Here is a 21520-nt window from a genome sequence, read left to right on the forward strand (position 1 = left end):
ACCGTCGCAATCAATTATACAGTCCACCTTTTTTATTTTACCCCCTTTTTCTGCCCAATTTCGTGGTATCCAATTGTTTTTAGTAGCTACTATCTTGTCTCATCGCTACAACTCCCGTACGGGCTCGGGAGAGACGAAGATTGAGAGTCGTGCGTCCTCCGATACCCAACCAAGCCGCACTGCTTCTTAACACAGTGAGCATCCAACCCGGAAGCCAGCCGCACCAATGTGTCGGAGGAAACACCGTGCACCTGGCGACCTTGGTTAGCGTGCACTGTGCCCGGCCCGCCACAGGAGTCGCTGGTGCGCGATGAGACAAGGATATCCCTACCGACCAAGCCCTCCGTAACCCGGGCGACGCTAGGCCAGTTGTGCGTCAATCCACGGACCTCCCGGTCGCGGCCGGTTACGACAGAGCCTGGGCGCAAACCCAGGGTCTCTGGTGGCACAGCTGGCGCTGCAGTACAGCGCCCTTAACCACTGCAGTACAGCGCCCTTAACCACTGCAGTACAGCGCCCTTAACCACTGCAGTACAGCGCCCTTAACCACTGCAGTACAGCGCCCTTAACCACTGCAGTACAGCGCCCTTAACCACTGCGCCACCCGGGAGGCCCAGTCCACCTTTTTTAACATGAAATATATCAGGGTCCCTTGGTGCAGAGAAACATTCACGGGTGTAGGCTCTACTACCATCGCGTCTTCAACGCCACTCAATCCTTTCCTTGTTCACCACGGTAACCCACTCGTTCTCACTCTGTGTTCTCATCTTCACCCGACCCACCATTAATTTCAAACAGAACATCTGTTTCCCCCGTCTTCCTTCAGAGGAAGCCTTCAAAATAAGACTAGAATGAGTTATGCATTCTACTCTGGTGAAGCCTGCTCTCTATTGAATGACAGAACCATGTTAACAACAATCACCTGTTTATTAGATGGACATGATAAAGACGACACAAGGCATCATGTGATTCGGATCAGAAGCAGCAATACAGGTCAAACAGTGAGTTTACGTCCAAAATGGCACCCTAATAATCCCTGTAGAGAGTTTTGCCAGGACCCATGGTGTGCCCATAGTGCACACTACATAGGGAATAGCCTGCCCATAGTGCACACTACATAGGGAATAGGCTGCACACTACATAGGGAATAGGGTGGCCATAGTGCACACTACATAGGGAATAGGGTGTCATATCAGACACATTGCCTGTGTCCAAAACCCTGTCCAGCCTGTACTGAACGAAACATATCAAGCACTCGTAGGTAGACTCACCTCTTTATTTAAAACATGACTTAATACTCTCGTAGCCTAGAGCTGTCTTTGTTAGTCAAGTTGTAGCACTGCTGGGCTACAGCACACCAAGATGGTAAAACACAGTATCGCAGGCGAAGTGTTGCCAACATCTGTTAACTTTCTCAAAATGTCCCGTTTGGAAGATTCACGAAATCAGGAGGGAGTAAGCAAGAAATCCAGAATCTTCCAACCGGAATTTCTGGGAATCTTGGGAAGGAACTGGATTCCTGGGAATCTTGGGAAGGTACCCTATGCAGGTAGCATCAGGTCGGGGGCGTGGTCACTGAGTGCTGCTGACCCCTGTTTGACCTCCAGGAAACACAGACCATCGCCATGGGAACTGAAAAAAGCAAACCGACAGCGTATTAGAATCCACCCCTCTATAAATAATAGGAAACAACAGCCCCCCTGAGTTCCCTCTCTCTATAGAAAACAACAGCCCCCGAGTTCCCTCTCTCTATAGAAAACAACAGCCCCCCTGAGTTCCCTCTCTCTATAGAAAACAACAGCCCCCGAGTTCCCTCTCTCTATAGAAAACAACAGCCCCCCTGAGTTCCCTCTCTCTATAGAAAAAAACAAGCCCCCCTGAGTTCCCTCTCTATAGAAAACAACAGCCCCCGAGTTCCCTCTCTCTATAGAAAACAACAGCCCCCCTGAGTTCCCTCTCTCTATAGAAAACAACAGCCCCCCTGAGTTCCCTCTCTATAGAAAACAACAGCCCCCCTGAGTTCACTCTCTATAGAAAACAACAGCCCCCGAGTTCCCTCTCTCTATAGAAAACAACAGCCCCCCTGAGTTCCCTCTCTCTATAGAAAAAAACAAGCCCCCCTGAGTTCCCTCTCTATAGAAAACAACAGCCCCCGAGTTCCCTCTCTCTATAGAAAACAACAGCCCCCCTGAGTTCCCTCTCTCTATAGAAAACAACAGCCCCCGAGTTCCCTCTCTCTATAGAAAACAACAGCCCCCCTGAGTTCCCTCTCTATAGAAAACAACAGCCCCCCTGAGTTCCCTCTCTCTATAGAAAACAACAGCCCCCGAGTTCCCTCTCTCTATAGAAAACAACAGCCCCCCTGAGTTCCCTCTCTCTATAGAAAACAACAGCCCCCGAGTTCCCTCTCTCTATAGAAAACAGCCCCCCTGAGCTCCCTCTCTATAGAAAACAACAGCCCCCCTGAGTTCCCTCTCTCTATAGAAAACAACAGCCCCCCTGAGTTCCCTCTCTCTATAGAAAACAGCCCCCCCGAGTTCCCTCTCTCTATAGAAAACAACAGCCCCCCCCGAGTTCCCTCTCTCTATAGAAAACAGCCCCCCCGAGTTCCCTCTCTCTATAGAAAACAACAGCCCCCCCTAGTTCCCTCTCTCTATAGAAAACCAGCCCCCCCTGAGTTCCCTCTCTCTATAGAAAACCAGCCCCCCCCCGAGTTCCCTCTCTCTATAGAAAACAACAGCCCCCCCGAGTTCCCTCTCTCTATAGAAAACAACAGCCCCCCCTGAGTTCCCTCTCTCTATAGAAAACAGCCCCCCCTGAGTTCCCTCTCTCTATAGAAAACAACAAGCCCCCCTGAGTTCCCTCTCTCTATAGAAAAAAACAAGCCCCCCTGAGTTCCCTCTCTATAGAAAACCGACAGCCCCCCCCCCGAGTTCCCTCTCTCTATAGAAAACCGACAGCCCCCCTGAGTTCCCTCTCTATAGAAAACAGCCGCCCCCCCGAGTTCCCTCTCTCTATAGAAAACAACAGCCCCCCTGAGTTCCCTCTCTATAGAAAACAACAGCCCCCCTGAGTTCCCTCTCTATAGAAAACAACAGCCCCCCTGAGTTCCCTCTCTATAGAAAACAACAGCCCCCCTGAGTTCCCTCTCTATAGAAAACAGCCCCCCTGAGTTCCCTCTCTATAGAAAACAACAGCCCCCCTGAGTTCCCTCTCTATAGAAAACAGCCTCCCTGAGTTCCCTCTCTCTATAGAAAACAGCCCCCCTGAGTTCCCTCTCTATATAGAAAACAACAGCCCCCCTGAGTTCCCTCTCTATAGAAAACAACAACCCCCCTGAGTTCCCTCTCTATAGAAAACAACAGCCCCCCTGAGTTCCCTCTCTATAGAAAACAACAGCCCCCCTGAGTTCCCTCTCTCTATAGAAAACAACCCCCCTGAGTTCCCTCTCTATATAGAAAACAGCCCCCCTGAGTTCCCTCTCTATAGAAAACAACAACCCCCCTGAGTTCCCTCTCTATAGAAAACAACAACCCATCCTGTGAAAACCCCTTTCTTCACCAGGGGTTGTATTCACTAGGAACCCATTGGAAACGAAGGGACAAAACAGGGAGGGGCTACCATAACTAAACATCGTCCAAAACAGGGAGGGGCTACCATAACTAAACATCGTCCAAAACAGGGAGGGGCTACCATAACTAAACATGTTTAGTCTGTTCTCACCTGTTGTGACCAGGCAGCAGTACGATGCTGAGGGTGTTGTCAGGTAGAGATCTGAACAGCTTCCCCACGCGCCGGTCCAACTTCCTCATCACGCACGCCACTTCCTGTTCCTCTCTTCCGGTTTCCTGCGACGACTCGTCCAGTGTTTCTCTGTCGGACCCAGTCGTCGTCGTCATAGTAACCCAGGAGCACAGGTGGGGCGGAGTTAGGGCTCTGCGAGTGCTCACCTTCCTGTCCCAGAGTTCCACAGGTGAGCTGAGGACCGCGTCCACAGTGTCAGGACTATCATACTCTGGAAAAATGTGCACATTTTTAATATGATGATTAGCAAACCAATTGTATTTTAAAAATCATACTTTATATTTCGAACAACAAATTCAACGGCTAAAATTAGACTCAGGTCATTGATGATGGGCGGCAGGTAGCCTAGCCGTTAGAGTATTGGGCCGGTGACTTAAGGTTGCTAGTTCGAATCCCTGAGCCAACAAGGGTAAGTTGCTCCAGATAAGAGCGTCTGCTAACTGACTAAAATGTTTTAAAAAAATAATAATAATAAAATAAAAATAGTAATAATTGCAAAAAATACATTATAATAAAAGAATAATAAAATAGTAATAATAATAATACAAATAATAATAATTAAAATAATAATAATAAAGATGTTGGTACATGTGAAGCTTTGACTCACTTAAGAAAGCATGTCTCCTACGTTTCTGTTTTCCAGAGTGCTTTGCAGGTAGAATTACGCCCTGAACCGTTCCGTACTGTCCGAAGGCCTCGCGGAGGTCCTCTTCACAGAGTCCGGCAGTCTTAGCATGGAGCCTCGCTCCAACATTGGCTTCGGCTGCTATCTCTGCTAGCATAGTTTTCACTTGGAGCAGAGTGCCATTGACTTCAACTGAGAGCTCTGCTAGCTTAGCAAATTTAGCTTTAGCATGTAGCCCAGGTCCATTCGCTTCAGCTAGCTTAGCTTTAGCATTTAGAAAAGTTCCATTGACTTTCTCTAAGAGCCCCGAATGGTTCGCTTTAGCATGTAGCCTAGCTCTATTGACCTTAGCTGGGAGTGCTGCTATGTTAGCATTTAGCCCAGTCTCATTGACTTCAGCTGCTGCATTAGCATTTAGCCCAGTCCCATTGACTTTGGCTGCAAACTGTGCTGTTTTAGCATTAGCCTTTAGCCCTGCGGCGTAGATGACGTTAGCATTTAGCGGGTCATCCTGCAGGGAACTCAGAAAGACGTCCAGATCCAACATGGACTCCTTTACAGGTCTCTGGACCTGACCGGTAGAAGAGAGAACACATATTAGATTTACATTCAGAAAGAGCATGAGCAACAAGACAGAAGGGGAGAATTACTGGAAGCAAAGGTCAGAGGGAGAAATAAGAACGAGTATATGAAAAAAGGACAGGGCGAGGGAGAAAGAGAGTGGGGAAAGAGACACAGGCAAGACAGAAAGCGATTGAGAGAGACAGAAAGCGATTGAGAGAGACAGAGCGATTGAGAGAGACAGAAAGCGATTGAGAGAGACAGAAAGCGATTGAGAGAGACAACGAGATTGAGAGAGACAGAAAGCAAAAAAAAGAGAGGCAGAAAAAACCCAGACAGGTACATGAAGAGGGGGTTAGGAGAGAGAAACGTAGATAAACAGAAAACGAGGGACAGATCCAGACCTTGACGATGTGTCCGCTGTGTAGCAGTGTTCCGTTGAGCATCTCGACAGCCAGCACAGCTCCCTCCAGCAGCTCAAACTCTACCTCTGCATGCACCTGCCGAGTCATCACAGGGTCAAAGGTCAAACTCACATTTATGAAGCACATATACTCATAGGAAAGTAATCTTGAACACTAGTCACCGACTCCGGTTCTCATCAAGACTTTGATTAGTCAAATCAGGTGTTCGTGCTGGTCCGATGAAGTGGATGCTAAGCTACTGTTTCACGAGCACAGACTGGAATATGTTCTGGGATTCATCCGATAACATTGAGGAGTTTAGCGGCATCAATAAGTGCATCGACGACGTCGTCGTCTCCAGTGACCGTAAGTACAGCTGCCACTTTCAAGGAGAGGGACATTAATCAGCAGGCTTATAAGAAATTCCTCTACGACATCCGACGAGCCATCAAACAGGCAAAGCGTCAATACAGGACTAAGATCGAATCCTACGACACCGGCTCTGATGCTCGAGGGATGTGACAGGGCTTGTAAACTATCACATTATACAAAGCCAAACCCAGCCATGCAAGTTTACCAGACAAGCTAAATTGCTTCTATGCTCACTTCAAGGCAAGCAACGCTGAACCATGCATGAGAGCACCAGCTGTCCAGGACAACTGTGTGATCACGCTCTCCGTAGGCGGTGTGAGTAAGACCAAGGCCGCAGGGCCAGACGGAATACCAGGACGCATACGCTGACCATCTGGCAGGTGTCTTCACTGACATTTTCAACCTAACCCGGTCTGTAATACCAACTTGTTTCAAGCAGACCACCATTGTCCCCGTGCCCAAAAACGCCCAGGTAACCTGCCTAAATGACTATCGCCCCGTAGCACTCACATATATAGCCATGAAATGCTTTGAAAGGCTGGTCATTTCTCACATCAACACCATCATCAACCCAGACACCCTGGACCCAGTCCAATTCACATTACCCAACAGATACACAGACGACTCAATCTCTATTGTCATCCACACTGCCTTCACCCATCTGGACAAAAGGATTACCTACTGGTATGTGAGAATGCTGTCCATTGACTACAGCTCAGCATTCAACACCACAGTCACCTCCAAGCTCATCACTGAGCTCAGGACCCTGGGACTAAACACCTTCTTCTGCAACTGGATCTGGACTTACTGACGGGCCGGCTCCAGGCGTTAAGGGTAGGCAACAACAACATCCGCCACGCTGACCAACAACACGGGCCGGCTCTAGGAGTTAAGGGTAGGCAACAACAACATCCGCCACGCTGACCAACAACACGGGCCGGCTCCAGGCGTTAAGGGTAGGCAACAACACATCCGCCACGCTGACCAACAACACGGGCCGCTCGGGTATGTGCTTAGTTCCATCATGTATTCATTGTTCACCCACGACTGTGTGGCCGCGCACGACTCCAACACCATCATCAAATTTACCTGATGACACGACGGTGGTAGGACTGATCACCGACGACGATGAAGCAGCCTATAGGGAGGAGATCAGAGGCCTGGCCGTGTGGTGCCAGGACAACAACCTCTCCCTCAACGTCAGAAAGACAAAGGAGTTGATCGTGGACTACAGGAAACGGAGGGGTGAGCCACGCCTCCAACCACATCCATGGGGCTGTAGTGGAGCAGGTCGAGAGCCTCCAACCATATCAGTGGGGCTGTAGTGGAGCAGGTCGAGAGCCTCCAACCACATCAGTGGGGCTATAGTGGAGCAGGTTGAGAGCCTCCAACCACATCAACGGGGCTGTAGTGGAGCAGGTCGAGAACTTCCAAGTTCCTCAGTATCCACACTACTAAGGAATGAACATGGTCCACACACACCCACACAGTTGTGACGAGAGCACGACGGCGCCTCTTCCCCCTCAGGAGGCTGAGGAGATTTGGCATCAGATCTCCTCAGTTCTACAGCTACACCATTGAGAGCATCTATGGAGCCTCTGGGGAAAAATAAACTTGGTTTGAGCTTGTCAAATGAGTTTTATACTCTGAAAATTAGAACCTAACGCCACACTCACACCCCCCAGTACACACTACATACTCCCAGACACACACTCACACCCCCCAGTACACACTACATACTCCCAGACACACACTCACACCCCCCAGTACACACTACATACGCCCAGACACACACTACACCCCCCAGTACACACTACATACGCCCAGACACACACTCACACCCCCCAGTACACACTACATACGCCCAGACACACACTACACCCCCCAGTACACACTACATACTCCCAGACACACACTACACCCCAGTACACACTACACCCCAGTACACACTACACCCCAGTACACACTACACACGCCCAGACACTCACACCCCCCAGTACACACTACATACGCCCAGACACACACTACACCCCAGTACACACTACACCCCAGTACACACTACATACGCCCAGACACACACTACACCCCAGTACACACTACACCCCAGTACACACTACACCCCAGTACACACTACACACGCCCAGACACACACTACACCCCAGTACACACTACACACGCCCAGACACACACTACATATGTGCGCATGCTGATGTGGTATATGGCCAATATACCACAGCTATGGGCTGTTCTTAGATACAGCCCTTAGCGGAGGTATATTGGCCAAATACCACAAATCCCAGAGGTGCCTTATTGCTGTTATAAACTGGTTACTAACTTAATTAGAAGTGTAAAAATATTAGCTTTCAGCCAATCAGCATTGTGTCACTTTCTATCTATTTACCATGTTTATCTTTAACTCTGCTTTGTTGGAAAAGGACCCATAAGTCAGCATTTCACTATTAATCTACACCTGTTGTTTACAAAGCATGTGACAAATAACATGATTTGGATGGAACAAAAGCCTGTACCCATTGGAGACCCCTGGGCCAGAACTCATAAAGCATCTCTGAGACGGAGAGCTGATCTAGGATCATCTTTGCCTTTTTAAGTTGTAATGAGTGGACAAGGGGGACCTGATCCTAGATCAGCTCTACTGTGGTAACGAATGGACAAGGGGGACCTGATCCTAGATCAGCTCTACTGTGGTAACGAATGGACAAGGGGGACCTGATCCTAGATCAGCTCTACTGTGGTAACGAATGAACAAGGGAGACCTGATCCTAGATCAGCTCTACTGTGGTAACGAATGGACAAGGGGGACCTGATCCTAGATCAGCACCACTGTGGTAACGAATGGACAAGGGGGACCTGATCCTAGATCAGCTCTACTGTGGTAACGAATGGACAAGGGGGACCTGATCCTAGATCAGCACTACTGTGGTAACGAATGGACAAGGGGGACCTGATCCTAGATCAGCTCTACTGTGGTAACGAATGGACAAGGGGGACCTGATCCTAGATCAGCTCTACTGTGGTAACGAATGGACAAGGGGGACCTGATCCTAGATCAGCTCTACTGTGGTAACGAATGGACAAGGGGGACCTGATCCTAGATCAGCTCTACTGTGGTAACGAATGGACAAGGGGGACCTGATCCTAGATCAGCTCTACTGTGGTAACGAATGGACAAGGGGGACCTGATCCTAGATCAGCTCTACTGTGGTAACGAATGGACAAGGGGGACCTGATCCTAGATCAGCTCTACTGTGGTAACGAATGGACAAGGGGGACCTGATCCTAGATCAGCTCTACTGTGGTAACGAATGGACAAGGGGGACCTGATCCTAGATCAGCTCTACTGTGGTAACGAATGGACAAGGGGGACCTGATCCTAGATCAGCTCTACTGTGGTAACGAATGGACAAGGGGGACCTGATCCTAGATCAGCTCTACTGTGGTAACGAATGGACAAGGGGGACCTGATCCTAGATCAGCACCACTGTGGTAACGAATGGACAAGGGGGATCTGATCCTAGATCATCTCTACTGTGGTAACGAATGGACAAGGGGGACCTGATCCTAGATCATCTCTACTGTGGTAACGAATGGACAAGGGGGACCTGATCCTAGATCAGCTCTACTGTGGTAACGAATGGACAAGGGGGACCTGATCCTAGATCAGCTCTACTGTGGTAACGAATGGACAAGGGGGACCTGATCCTAGATCAGCTTGATGGCTTCTGATTTCTGGTCACGTACCCTCTGAGTAGTGTTCAACAGCCTGACAGCTCGTACGGTTCCACAGCTGCTGAACAGCCTCCTCACAGCCCTCTCTGTGTAGTCGCTAGGCAACGGCCCTGCAAACACCACACACATCTCTCTCAGACGCTGAGACATCTGGAACACACGACACGACACGACACGCACATACAAAGTTCATTTAGACAGATATGACATCAACATGTATACAGTTAGCGCCCCCTATTGGAGCATAAAGTCATTACATCCAACAGGACTAGTTCAGTATACAGTTAGCGCCCCCTATTGGAATATAGTCATTACATCCAACAGGACTAGTTCAGTATACAGTTAGCGCCCCCTATTGGAATATAGTCATTACATCCAACAGGACTAGTTCAGTATACAGTTAGCGCCCCCTATTGGAGTATAAAGTCATAACATCCAACAGGACTAGTTCAGTATACAGTTAGCGCCCCCTATTGGAGTATAAAGTCATTACATCCAACAGGACTAGTTCAGTATACAGTTAGCGCCCCCTATTGGAATATAAAGTCATTACACCCAACAGGACTAGTTCAGTATACAGTTAGCGCCCCCTATTGGAGTATAAAGTCATAACATCCAACAGGACTAGTTCAGTATACAGTTAGCGCCCCCTATTGGAGTATAAAGTCATTACATCCAACAGGACTAGTTCAGTATACAGTTAGCGCCCCCTATTGGAATATAGTCATTACATCCAACAGGACTAGTTCAGTATACAGTTAGCGCCCCCTATTGGAATATAGTCATTACATCTAACAGGACTAGTTCAGTATACAGTTAGCGCCCCCTATTGGAATATGAAGTCATTACATCCAACAGGACTAGTTCAGTATACAGTTAGTGCCCCCTATTGGAGCATAAAGATAAAGAGGTAGATATGACAGACAGAGAGGTAGACAGATTCATACCGTGTGGTAGTGATAGATATGATAGACAGAGAGGTAGACAGATTCATACCGTGGGGTAGTGATAGATATGACAGACAGAGAGGTAGACAGATTCATACCGTGTGGTAGATATGACAGACAGAGAGGTAGACAGATTCATACCGTGTGGTAGATATGACAGACAGAGGTAGACAGATTCATACCGTGTGGTAGTGATAGATATGACAGACAGAGAGGTAGACAGATTCATACCATGTGGTAGTGATAGATATGACAGACAGAGAGGTAGACAGATTCATACCGTGTGGTAGATATGACAGACAGAGGGGTAGACAGATTCATACCGTGTGGTAGTGATAGATATGACAGACAAAGAGGTAGACAGATTCATACCGTGTGATAGATATGACAGACAGAGAGGTAGACAGATTCATACCGTGTGGTAGTGATAGATATGGTAGACAGAGAGGTAGACAGATTCATACCGTGTGGTAGTGATAGATATGACAGACAGAGGGGTAGACAGATTCATACCGTGTGGTAGTGATAGATATGATAGACAGAGAGGTAGACAGATTCATACCGTGTGGTAGTGATAGATATGACAGACAGAGAGGTAGACAGATTCATACCGTGTGGTAGATATGACAGACAGAGAGGTAGACAGATTCATACCGTGTGGTAGATATGACAGACAGAGAGGTAGACAGATTCATACCGTGTGGTAGATATGACAGACAGAGAGGTAGACAGATTCATACCGTGTGGTAGTGATAGATATGACAGAGAGAGGTAGACAGATTCATACCGTGTGGTAGATATGACAGACAGAGAGGTAGACAGATTCATACCGTGTGGTAGATATGACAGACAGAGAGGTAGACAGATTCATACCGTGTGGTAGTGATAGATATGACAGAGAGAGGTAGACAGATTCATACCGTGTGGTAGTGATAGATATGACAGACAGAGAGGTAGACAGATTCATACCGTGTGGTAGTGATAGATATGACAGAGAGAGGTAGACAGATTCATACCGTGTGATAGATATGACAGACAGAGAGGTAGACAGATTCATACCGTGTGATAGATATGACAGACAGAGGTAGACAGATTCATACCGTGTGGTAGTGATAGATATGACAGACAGAGAGGTAGACAGATTCATACCGTGTGGTAGTGATAGATATGACAGAGAGAGGTAGACAGATTCATACCGTGTGATAGATATGACAGACAGAGAGGTAGACAGATTCATACCGTGTGGTAGTGATAGATATGACAGACAGAGAGGTAGACAGATTCATACCGTGTGGTAGTGATAGATATGACAGAGAGAGGTAGACAGATTCATACCGTGTGATAGATATGACAGACAGAGAGGTAGACAGATTCATACCGTGTGATAGATATGACAGACAGAGAGGTAGACAGATTCATACCGTGTGATAGATATGACAGACAGAGGGGTAGACAGATTCATACCGTGTGATAGATATGACAGACAGAGGTAGACAGATTCATACTGTGTGGTAGTGATAGATATGACAGAGAGAGGTAGACAGATTCATACCGTGTGGTAGTGATAGATATGACAGACAGAGAGGTAGACAGATTCATACCGTGTGATAGATATGACAGACAGAGAGGTAGACAGATTCATACCGTGTGGTAGTGATAGATATGACAGACAGAGAGGTCGACAGATTCATACCATGTGATAGATATGACAGACAGAGAGGTAGACAGATTCATACCGTGTGATAGATATGACAGACAGAGGTAGACAGATTCATACCGTGTGGTAGTGATAGATATGACAGACAGAGAGGTAGACAGATTCATACCGTGTGATAGATATGACAGACAGAGGTAGACAGATTCATACCGTGTGGTAGTGATAGATATGACAGACAGAGAGGTCGACAGATTCATACCATGTGATAGATATGACAGACAGAGAGGTAGACAGATTCATACCGTGTGGTAGTGATAGATATGACAGACAGAGAGGTCGACAGATTCATACCATGTGATAGATATGACAGACAGAGAGGTAGACAGATTCATACCGTGTGATAGATATGACAGACAGAGGTAGACAGATTCATACCGTGTGGTAGTGCTGGTCAGTAGAGATCATAGCCTTCAGATGGTCAGAGAAGGAAGACAACTGGACAACGCTGAACGAGTGAGAGTCTAGTCCTCTTTTAAAGGAAGACAAGACCTGGAGGAGAGAATGAGGGATAGTTAGGGTGGAGGGTTTAGGAGGTAGGGTGAAGGGTTGGAGGTTAGGCGGGTTAGGCTACTTTTTCAAACTGGTCCCCAGTGGGAATTGAACCCACAACCCTGGTGTTGCAAGTGCCATGCTCTACCAACTGAGCTCCATGGGAGCCCCTGACCCATCACGCGTCTCACCTCTCTGTCTGAGCTGTGCCACTGCTGATTGGCCAGATCCAGGGTGTTGTCAGCACGCTTCCCTATAAACACGGCTGATTGGCCAGAACTCTTCAGGGCCTCGGCGAACCTGAGAGAGCTACAGCAGTGTTGTTACTACAAGAGAGAAATGAGAGCCACACTCAAACCTGAGAGAGCTACAGCAGTGTTGTTACTACAAGAGAGAAATGAGAGACACACTCAAACCTGAGAGCTACAGCAGTGTTGTTACTACGAGAGAGAAATGAGAGACACACTCAAACCTGAGAGAGCTACAGCAGTGTTGTTACTACAAGAGAGAAATTAGCTCTTATGCTCAGATAATTTAATAACCATTTACACAGAGGAGCTTCTTCATCACCCTTTTACAGGTGTTCTCCTCCCCTAGCCAGCACCTCTCCTAAACAGGTGTTCTCCTCCCCTAGCCAGCACCTCTCCTAAACAGGTGTTGTACTCCCCTAGCCAGCACCTCTCCTAAACAGGTGTTCTCCTCCCCTAGCCAGCACCTCTCCTAAACAGGTGTTCTCCTCCCCTAGCCAGCACCTCTCCTAAACAGGTGTTCTCCTCCCCTAGCCAGCACCTCTCCTAAACAGGTGTTCTCCTCCCCTAGCTAGCACCTCTCCTAAACAGGTGTTCTCCTCCCCTAGCCAGCACCTCTCCTAAACAGGTGTTCTCCTCCCCTAGCCAGCACCTCTCCTAAACAGGTGTTCTACTCCCCTAGCCAGCACCTCTCCTAAACAGGTGTTCTACTCCCCTAGCCAGCACCTCTCCTCAACAGGTGTTCTACTCCCCTAGCCAGCACCTCTCCTAAACATGTGTTCTCCTCCCCTAGCCAGCACCTCTCCTAAACAGGTGTTCTCCTCCCCTAGCCAGCACCTCTCCTAAACAGGTGTTCTCCTCCCCTAGCCAGCACCTCTCCTAAACAGGTGTTCTCCTCCCCTAGCTAGCACCTCTCCTAAACAGGTGTTCTCCTCCCCTAGCCAGCACCTCTCCTAAACAGGTGTTCTCCTCCCCTAGCCAGCACCTCTCCTAAACAGGTGTTCTACTCCCCTAGCCAGCACCTCTCCTAAACAGGTGTTCTCCTCCCCTAGCCAGCACCTCTCCTAAACAGGTGTTCTCCTCCCCTAGCCAGCACCTCTCCTAAACAGGTGTTCTATTCCCCTAGCCAGCACCTCTCCTAAACAGGTGTTCTCCTCCCCTAGCCAGCACCTCTCCTAAACAGGTGTTCTCCTCCCCTAGCCAGCACCTCTCCTAAACAGGTGTTCTATTCCCCTAGCCAGCACCTCTCCTAAACAGGTGTTCTACTCCACTAGCCAGCACCTCTCCTAAACAGGTGTTCTCCTCCCCTAGCCAGCACCTCTCCTAAACAGGTGTTCTACTCCACTAGCCAGCACCTCTCCTAAACAGGTGTTCTCCTCCCCTAGCCAGCACCTCTCCTAAACAGGTGTTGTACTCCCCTAGCCAGCACCTCTCCTAAACAGGTGTTCTCCTCCCCTAGCCAGCACCTCTCCTAAACAGGTGTTCTCCTCCCCTAGCCAGCACCTCTCCTAAACAGGTGTTCTATTCCCCTAGCCAGCACCTCTCCTAAACAGGTGTTCTCCTCCCCTAGCCAGCACCTCTCCTAAACAGGTGTTCTCCTCCCCTAGCCAGCACCTCTCCTAAACAGGTGTTCTATTCCCCTAGCCAGCACCTCTCCTAAACAGGTGTTCTACTCCCCTAGCCAGCACCTCTCCTAAACAGGTGTTCTCCTCCCCTAGCCAGCACCTCTCCTAAACAGGTGTTCTCCTCCCCTAGCCAGCACCTCTCCTAAACAGGTGTTCTCCTCCCCTAGCCAGCACCTCTCCTAAACAGGTGTTCTCCTCCCCTAGCCAGCACCTCTCCTAAACAGGTGTTGTACTCCCCTAGCCAGCACCTCTCCTAAACAGGTGTTCTACTCCCCTAGCCAGCACCTCTCCTAAACAGGTGTTCTCCTCCCCTAGCCAGCACCTCTCCTAAACAGGTGTTCTCCTCCCCTAGCCAGCACCTCTCCTAAACAGGTGTGTTTATTTCGCCTCCAGGCTAATACAAGAGGAACCACATATGGAAAAGAGGGGAAGGGTTTGTTGGTCATACCTGTTGTTGTTGTTGTGTGTAGATGTTGCTCTGTTGACAGGAGGCTGGTACATGGTAGGACTCCCACCCCACAGCTCTTCACAATACAGCTCTACTACCTGATACAGAACACACACTGGTTACTCAGCCTGGGAGTCTGTGTGTGTGTGTCGTGGTCCAGTGTGTGTTGTGTACCTGTTGTGGTCCAGTCTGTGTGTGTACCTGTTGTGGTCCAGTCTGTGTGTGTACCTATCGTGGTCCAGTGTGTGTTGTGTACCTGTCGTGGTCCAGTCTGTGTGTGTACCTGTCGTGGTCCAGTCTGTGTGTGTACCTGTCGTGGTCCAGTGTGTGTGTGTGTCGTGGTCCAGTGTGTGTGTGTACGTGTCGTGGTCCAGTGTGTGTGTGTACCTGTCGTGGTCCAGTGTGTGTGTGTGTCGTGGTCCAGTGTGTGTGTGTGTGTCGTGGTCTAGTGTGTGTGTGTGTGTGTCGTGGTCCAGTGTGTGTGTGTGTGTCGTGGTCCAGTGTGTGTGTGTGTGTGTCGTGGTCCAGTGTGTGTGTGTGTGTGTCGTGGTCCAGTGTGTGTGTGTGTGTGTGTCGTGGTCCAGTGTGTGTGTGTGTGTGTGTTGTGGTCCAGTGTGTGTGTGTGTGTGTCGGGGTCCAGTGTGTGTGTGTCGGGGTCCAGTGTGTGTGTGTCGTGGTCCAGTGTGTGTGTGTGTCGTGGTCCAGTGTGTGTGTGTCGTGGTCCAGTGTGTGTGTGTGTCGGGGTCCAGTGTGTGTGTGTCGGGGTCCAGTGTGTGTGTGTCGTGGTCCAGTGTGTGTGTGTGTCGTGGTCCAGTGTGTGTGTGTGTGTGTGTGTGTGTGTGTGTGTGTGTGTGTGTGTGTGTACCTGTCGTGGTCCAGTGTGTGTGTGTGTTGTGTACCTGTCGTGGTCCAGTGTGTATGAAGTACTGGGCCAGTTCCAGGGCAGCCTGGGCGTCCTCTGTGGGGTCATGACCTTTCCTCTCCTCCGTCTGGATCTGCTTCCTGTGGGTCACAAACATAAGAGTTGGGTGAAGTTGCCCCTAGACACTGATCTTGGGTCAGTTTAGCATTTCCCCCAACTAATGGGTAAGGTTAGGATTAGGGGAGGGGGAAGCTGATCCTAGATCTGTACCTATAGGGGGAAATTCCCCCCAGAGCAGAAACACACACAAACATGCTGCAGTTCCTACCTATTATGGATCGTAGCGGTGTGTTGTCAGTGTGTGTGTGTGTTGTCAGTGTGTGTTTGTCGTCAGTGTGTGTGTGTGTGTGTGTGTCATCAGTGTGTGTGTGTGTGTCATCAGTGTGTGTGTGTGTGTCGTCAGTGTGTGTGTGTGTGTGTCGTCAGTGTGTGTGTGTGTGTGTGTGTCGTCAGTGTGTGTGTGTGTGTGTTGTGAACTCACTTGAGCACAGTCTCAGCCAGCACCTTGAGTTTAAACCTCCGTCCAAACTCTCTCCTGTACAGCAGGGAGGTGTCAATCACATGGGGGTGGATCAGCTGGGAGGAGACAACACAACAGGTCAGGGGTCAGCTGAGACGAGACAACAGGTCACAGATCAGGGGCGTAGAGGTCAGGGGTCAGCTGAGACGAGACAACAGGTCACAGATCAGGGGTTTTGAGGTCAGGGGTCAGCTGAGACGAGACAACAGGTCACAGATCAGGGGCTTAGAGGTCAGGGGTAAGCTGAGACAAGACAACAGGTCACAGATCAGGGGCTTAGAGGTCAGGGGTCAGCTGAGACGAGACCGGATCGACCGGATCGAATTCATTAGCGCTCACAGTAGCAAAACGCTTTTCAATGGAAAACTAAAAACAAGGGTTTCTTATTGGACAAATTCAGGTCGGTCCCTCCTCGTTTTGGCCCGTTCAGTTCCCAGACAACAACAGGTCATAGATCAGGGGTTTTGAGGTCAGGGGTCAGCTGAGACAACAGGTCAGATGACCTATGTGTTCCAGATAGAAATGAATAGATCTGACATGATTCCTATTCTACCTACCTGTTCTACAACATACATTTCTATCTGAACGTTCTGTAATGTTATATTCTCCTGAACAGGCCTCGGGCATTGCTGCTAGTTGCCATTGCAACCACTATCGTCATGGCTACATTGGTAAAACCACGGCGACTCACGTTCAGGGCCACGAGGTCGTTCTCAAGGGAGTGGCCAACCAGGACCGCGTCCCGGGGCAACACTTTCTTGAGCTTTGATTGGACTTCTCTCAGGGTGGTGGTGATTGGCTGCAGCATTGCACGGGTGATACCAGAGAACCTATCAGGGGAGGGGAGAGGTTACGTACAGATATTGAGAAGCGCACATACACACACACACACACACACACACACACACACACACACTCACTCTGCTTACTGTGTAAGGTAGTGTAGGATGCGGTTGGGAGGTTTGACCAGCTCGTCCAGAACACAGCTCCCTCTGCTGTCTACTAGAGAGATGCGTGTCAGCTCGTTGCCACATTCTGTCAGACACTACACACACACACACGCACACACGCACACGCACACACATTAGACACCGAGCAATAACTAGAGAACAAAATGGAGGTTTCATCTACTGTTAATAAAATCTATGAATGAATGATATGACATGAATATGGGATGTCCCAAATGGCACCTATTCCCTATGTAGTGCACTACTTTAGACCAGAGCCCTATGGCACCCTATTCCCTATATAGTGCACTACTTTAGACCAGAGCCCTATGGCACCCTATTCCCTATATAGTGCACTACTTTGAACCAGAGCCCTATGACTGACTACTGTCAGTCACACAGTCGTGTCCTCACCATCTCACAGTCCAGCCCATAGAGAGGACTACTGTCAGTCACACAGTCGTCACTGTCTGTACACACAAAGCCCTCACTGCCAGGCATACCTGGAAAACACACCACAGAGAGACATGAGAGAGAGAGAGACCTGTGTGAGTGTCCAGTGTGTGTGAGTGTCCAGTGTGTGTGTGAGTGTCCAGTGTGTGTGTGTGTGTGTCCAGTGTGTGTCCAGTGTGTGAGTGTCCAGTGTGTGTGTGTGAGTGTCCAGTGTGTGTGTGTGAGTGTCCAGTGTGTGTGTGTGAGTGTCCAGTGTGTGTGTGTGAGTGTCCAGTGTGTGTGTGAGTGTCCAGTGTGTGTGTGAGTGTCCAGTGTGTGTGTGTGTTTGTGTCCAGTGTGTGTCCAGTGTGTGTCCAGTGTGTGTGTGTCCAGTGTGTGTCCAGTGTGTGTGTGTGTGTGTGAGTGTGTGTGTGTGTGAGTGTCCAGTGTGTGTGTGAGTGTCCAGTGTGTGTGTGTGTGTGTGTGTGAGTGTGTGTGTGTGTGTGTGTCCAGTGTGTGAGTGTCCAGTGTGTGAGTGTCCAGTGTGTGTGTGTCCAGTGTGTGTGTGTCCAGTGTGTGTGTGTCCAGTGTGTGTGTGTGTGTGTGTGTCCAGTGTGTGTGTGTGTGTCCAGTGTGTGTGTGTCCAGTGTGTGTGTGTGTATCCAGTGTGTGTGTGTGTCCAGTGTGTGTGTGTGTCCAGTGTGTGTGTGTCCAGTGTGTGTGAGTCCAGTGTGTGTGTGTCCAGTGTGTGTGAGTCCAGTGTGTGTGTGTCCAGTGTGTGAGTGTCCAGTGTGTGTCCAGTGTGTCCAGTGTGTGTGTGTCCAGTGTGTGTGTGTCCAGTGTGTGTGTGTCCAGTGTGTGTGTGTCCAGTGTGTGTGAGTCCAGTGTGTGTGTGAGTGTCCAGTGTGTGTGTGTCCAGTGTGTGTGTGTCCAGTGTGTGAGTGTCCAGTGTGTGTCCAGTGTGTGTGTGTGTCCAGTGTGTGAGTGTCCAGTGTGTGAGTGTCCAGTGTGTGTGTGTGTGTGTCCAGTGTGTGTGTGTCCAGTGTGTGTGTGTGTGTCCAGTGTGTGAGTGTCCAGTGTGTGAGTGTCCAGTGTGTGAGTGTCCAGTGTGTGTGTGTGTGTGTGTGTGTGAGAGTGTCCAGTGTGTCCAGTGTGTGTGTGTGTGTGTGTCCAGTGTGTGTGTGTGTCCAGTGTGTGTGTGTGTCCAGTGTGTGTGTGTGTCCAGTGTGTGTGTGTGTCCAGTGTGTGAGTGTCCAGTGTGTGTGTGTCCAGTGTGTGAGTGTCCAGTGTGTGTGTGTGTGTGTGTGTGTGTGTGTGTGTGTGTGTGTGTGTGTGTGTGTCCAGTGTGTGTGTGTGTCCAGTGTGTGAGTGTCCAGTGTGTGTGTGTCCAGTGTGTGAGGCTCCAGTGTGTGTGTGTCCAGTGTGTGTGTGTCCAGTGTGTGTCTCACCGCGGACAGGGAAGTGTTTCTTGATCATCTCCTCCTGGGTGAGGAGGTATCCAGTCAGCCCTCTGGTCTCCAGACCAAACTTCCTGATCACTGGGTGCCACTGCAGACCTACACACACACACACACACACACACACACACACACACACACACACACACACACACACACACACACACTCCGGAAATCAACATCCTAACAAATAGACCCAGAGGAAATTCCTCCTTGCGCCGAGAGTGGCAGATTTTTAAGTCTCAGGCAGGGCTACCCATACATACCTCCCTCTGGCTGAGCGCTCTTCTGGTCTCCTAGCGCATCGGCAGGACTGTTGTTGACAACTTCACTGCTAAATATCTCAGAAATCATGTTGCCAGGCGATGGAGTATAACTGTGTCTCTGAGGTCAGAGGGGAGGGGGGGGTGTCACGGTGGAATCTTATGCAATATGACTGACATAGTCCGTGTCACCCTGTTCCCTATAGAGTGCACTACTTTCTGACCCATACGGTTCTGGTCAAAGGTAGTGCACTATGTAGGGAATAGGGTGCCATTTGGTCTTTGACTTACAGAGGTGTACTTGGTGCGGAGGTGTTTAAAGTGCAGGTAGTGTCTGTAGAAGTGAGCCTGGCTCAGTCCTTCTAGAAGGATCACGCTCACCCCTGACACATTCTTCTGGTGGTGGAGGCGACACCAACTGAAACAGGTACAAGACAATAACACTGATGTTGTCACTTATCCATCCACATACATATATATCATGTTGTTGTTGTGGCAGAATGTTTGCTTCAGTTCCTGTCGTGGTGTGACGTCCATCTCTATGGAGTAGAGTTATTGCCTTGAGAGTCTAGACTCTGATCTAAAAAATAAGTTGAGGTGTTTGTTGTTATTGTTGTTGTAGCTAGCTAGCTACAACAATAACAACAAACACCTCAAAACAACAATAACAACAAACACCTCAAAACGTATTAGCTAGCTACAACAACAATAACAACAAACACCTCAAAACTTATTAGCTAGCTACAATAACAACAACAATAACAACAAACACCTCAACTTATTTTAGCTAGCTAACATACCTGGGTTGTTTCAGCCCCCCGGTGTTCCCCAGAGCAGCAAACTGAAGCAGTTCCGTCAGATCTTTCAACGTGACCGGTTCCTGGAGACGGTCAAACGGCAGAGAGAGCCGCGGGGGTCGGGAACCGGAACGGTGCTCAGACTCTGGAACTCTGTTACCACCTGTCTCTTTCACTGTTTTACTGCTCTCTGGTGTTGGGGAAGGTTCCCTCTTTCTCTTGAGACAGACTTGTGGCTCCATGTGCTTACGGGGAGAACCAGGTTGGATGTAGGAAGGTTGTAGCTCTGAGAACAAGTTCTCATGAACGTCAGCAGCTGTGTTGGTTGGCTCGTTGTTGTGACTCAAACTGGACATGGATCCGAGTGAAGAAAGTAAATTATTGTTGAGTCAATTATATCATGCTTTTTACCTTTATTTAACTAGGCAAGTCAGTTAAGAACAAATTCTTCTTTTCAATGACGGCCTAGGAACAGCGGGTTAACTGCCTGTTCAGGGGCAGAATGACAGATTTGTACCTCGTCAGCTCTGGGATTTGAACTTGCAACCTTCCAGTTACTAGTCCAACCACTAGGCTACCCTGCCGCCCTTTGTGTACTTTTGGAAAATATCAAGTTATTTCAGAACAGGACAGTTAGTTTAGCTGGCTACTTTATTAATCCTGCTCTTATGGAACAAACACTGTATCAGCCAACGGAGTTTTCAGAAGATACATCTAGCGATCATATCCTAGCAACAGGCCCAAACGTGACAAAATACCATTACATTTTGTTTTCATAATTTATTTAATAAGTCTTCCTTATGTCGTTGACTTGTCTGTTTTTTTACTGGGGATCAAACTCTACACTACTGCATCTCGACTCGGTCGATGAGAAGTGATCGTGACTTGTTTTATTTACAAAACCACAACAATCATATCCATGCGCAAACAATAAGTAAATACAGTATAGCATGTCCGAAATCTACCAACAAGTTACAGTGTGACTAAGTGCAAATAAAGATCAATACCTCGTAGTGGGTCAATCTGTTTTGTGAAGATTTCCTGCTTCGCCTCACACGTTTCAAGGTTTCCATGCTGCTGATCGATCATCGCTTCCTGCTCGATTGGTTTTCCCTTTCAGCCCAAACCAGTCGAGCGCAGCACATCATTCACCGATGAGACGAGAATTCAAAAAAAGGATCACCGCGAATCCAAC

The 21520-nt window shown here is 48.8% G+C and overlaps 1 protein-coding gene across 2 annotated transcripts; it reads right to left on the minus strand.

The window, feature by feature from the left end:
- Positions 1-908: 908 nt before the first annotated feature.
- LOC110517154 (RNA exonuclease 5-like) lies at positions 909-21462 on the minus strand. Of its 2 annotated transcripts, none has more exons than XM_036942178.1 (18): positions 21333-21462; positions 20329-20673; positions 19820-19946; positions 19532-19649; positions 19257-19364; positions 17791-17879; positions 17359-17474; positions 17121-17259; positions 16391-16485; positions 15887-15989; positions 14988-15085; positions 12858-12966; positions 12553-12666; positions 9526-9663; positions 5395-5490; positions 4412-5000; positions 3724-4015; positions 909-1632 (listed from the first exon to the last, which is right to left on the minus strand). In XM_036942178.1, exons 2-18 carry the CDS (start codon positions 20565-20567, stop codon positions 1542-1544), a joined length of 2661 nt encoding a protein of 886 aa, XP_036798073.1. In that variant the 5' UTR covers positions 20568-20673; positions 21333-21462; the 3' UTR covers positions 909-1541. The 2 variants fall into 2 exon arrangements, with proteins under 2 accessions (XP_036798073.1, XP_036798072.1); XM_036942177.1 differs by having other exon boundaries at positions 12858-12975.
- Between the last annotated feature and the right edge of the window lie 58 nt (positions 21463-21520).

Source organism: Oncorhynchus mykiss, chromosome 13 (genome assembly GCF_013265735.2).
Source record: "Oncorhynchus mykiss isolate Arlee chromosome 13, USDA_OmykA_1.1, whole genome shotgun sequence".
NCBI classification, from domain to species: Eukaryota; Metazoa; Chordata; class Actinopteri; order Salmoniformes; family Salmonidae; genus Oncorhynchus; species Oncorhynchus mykiss.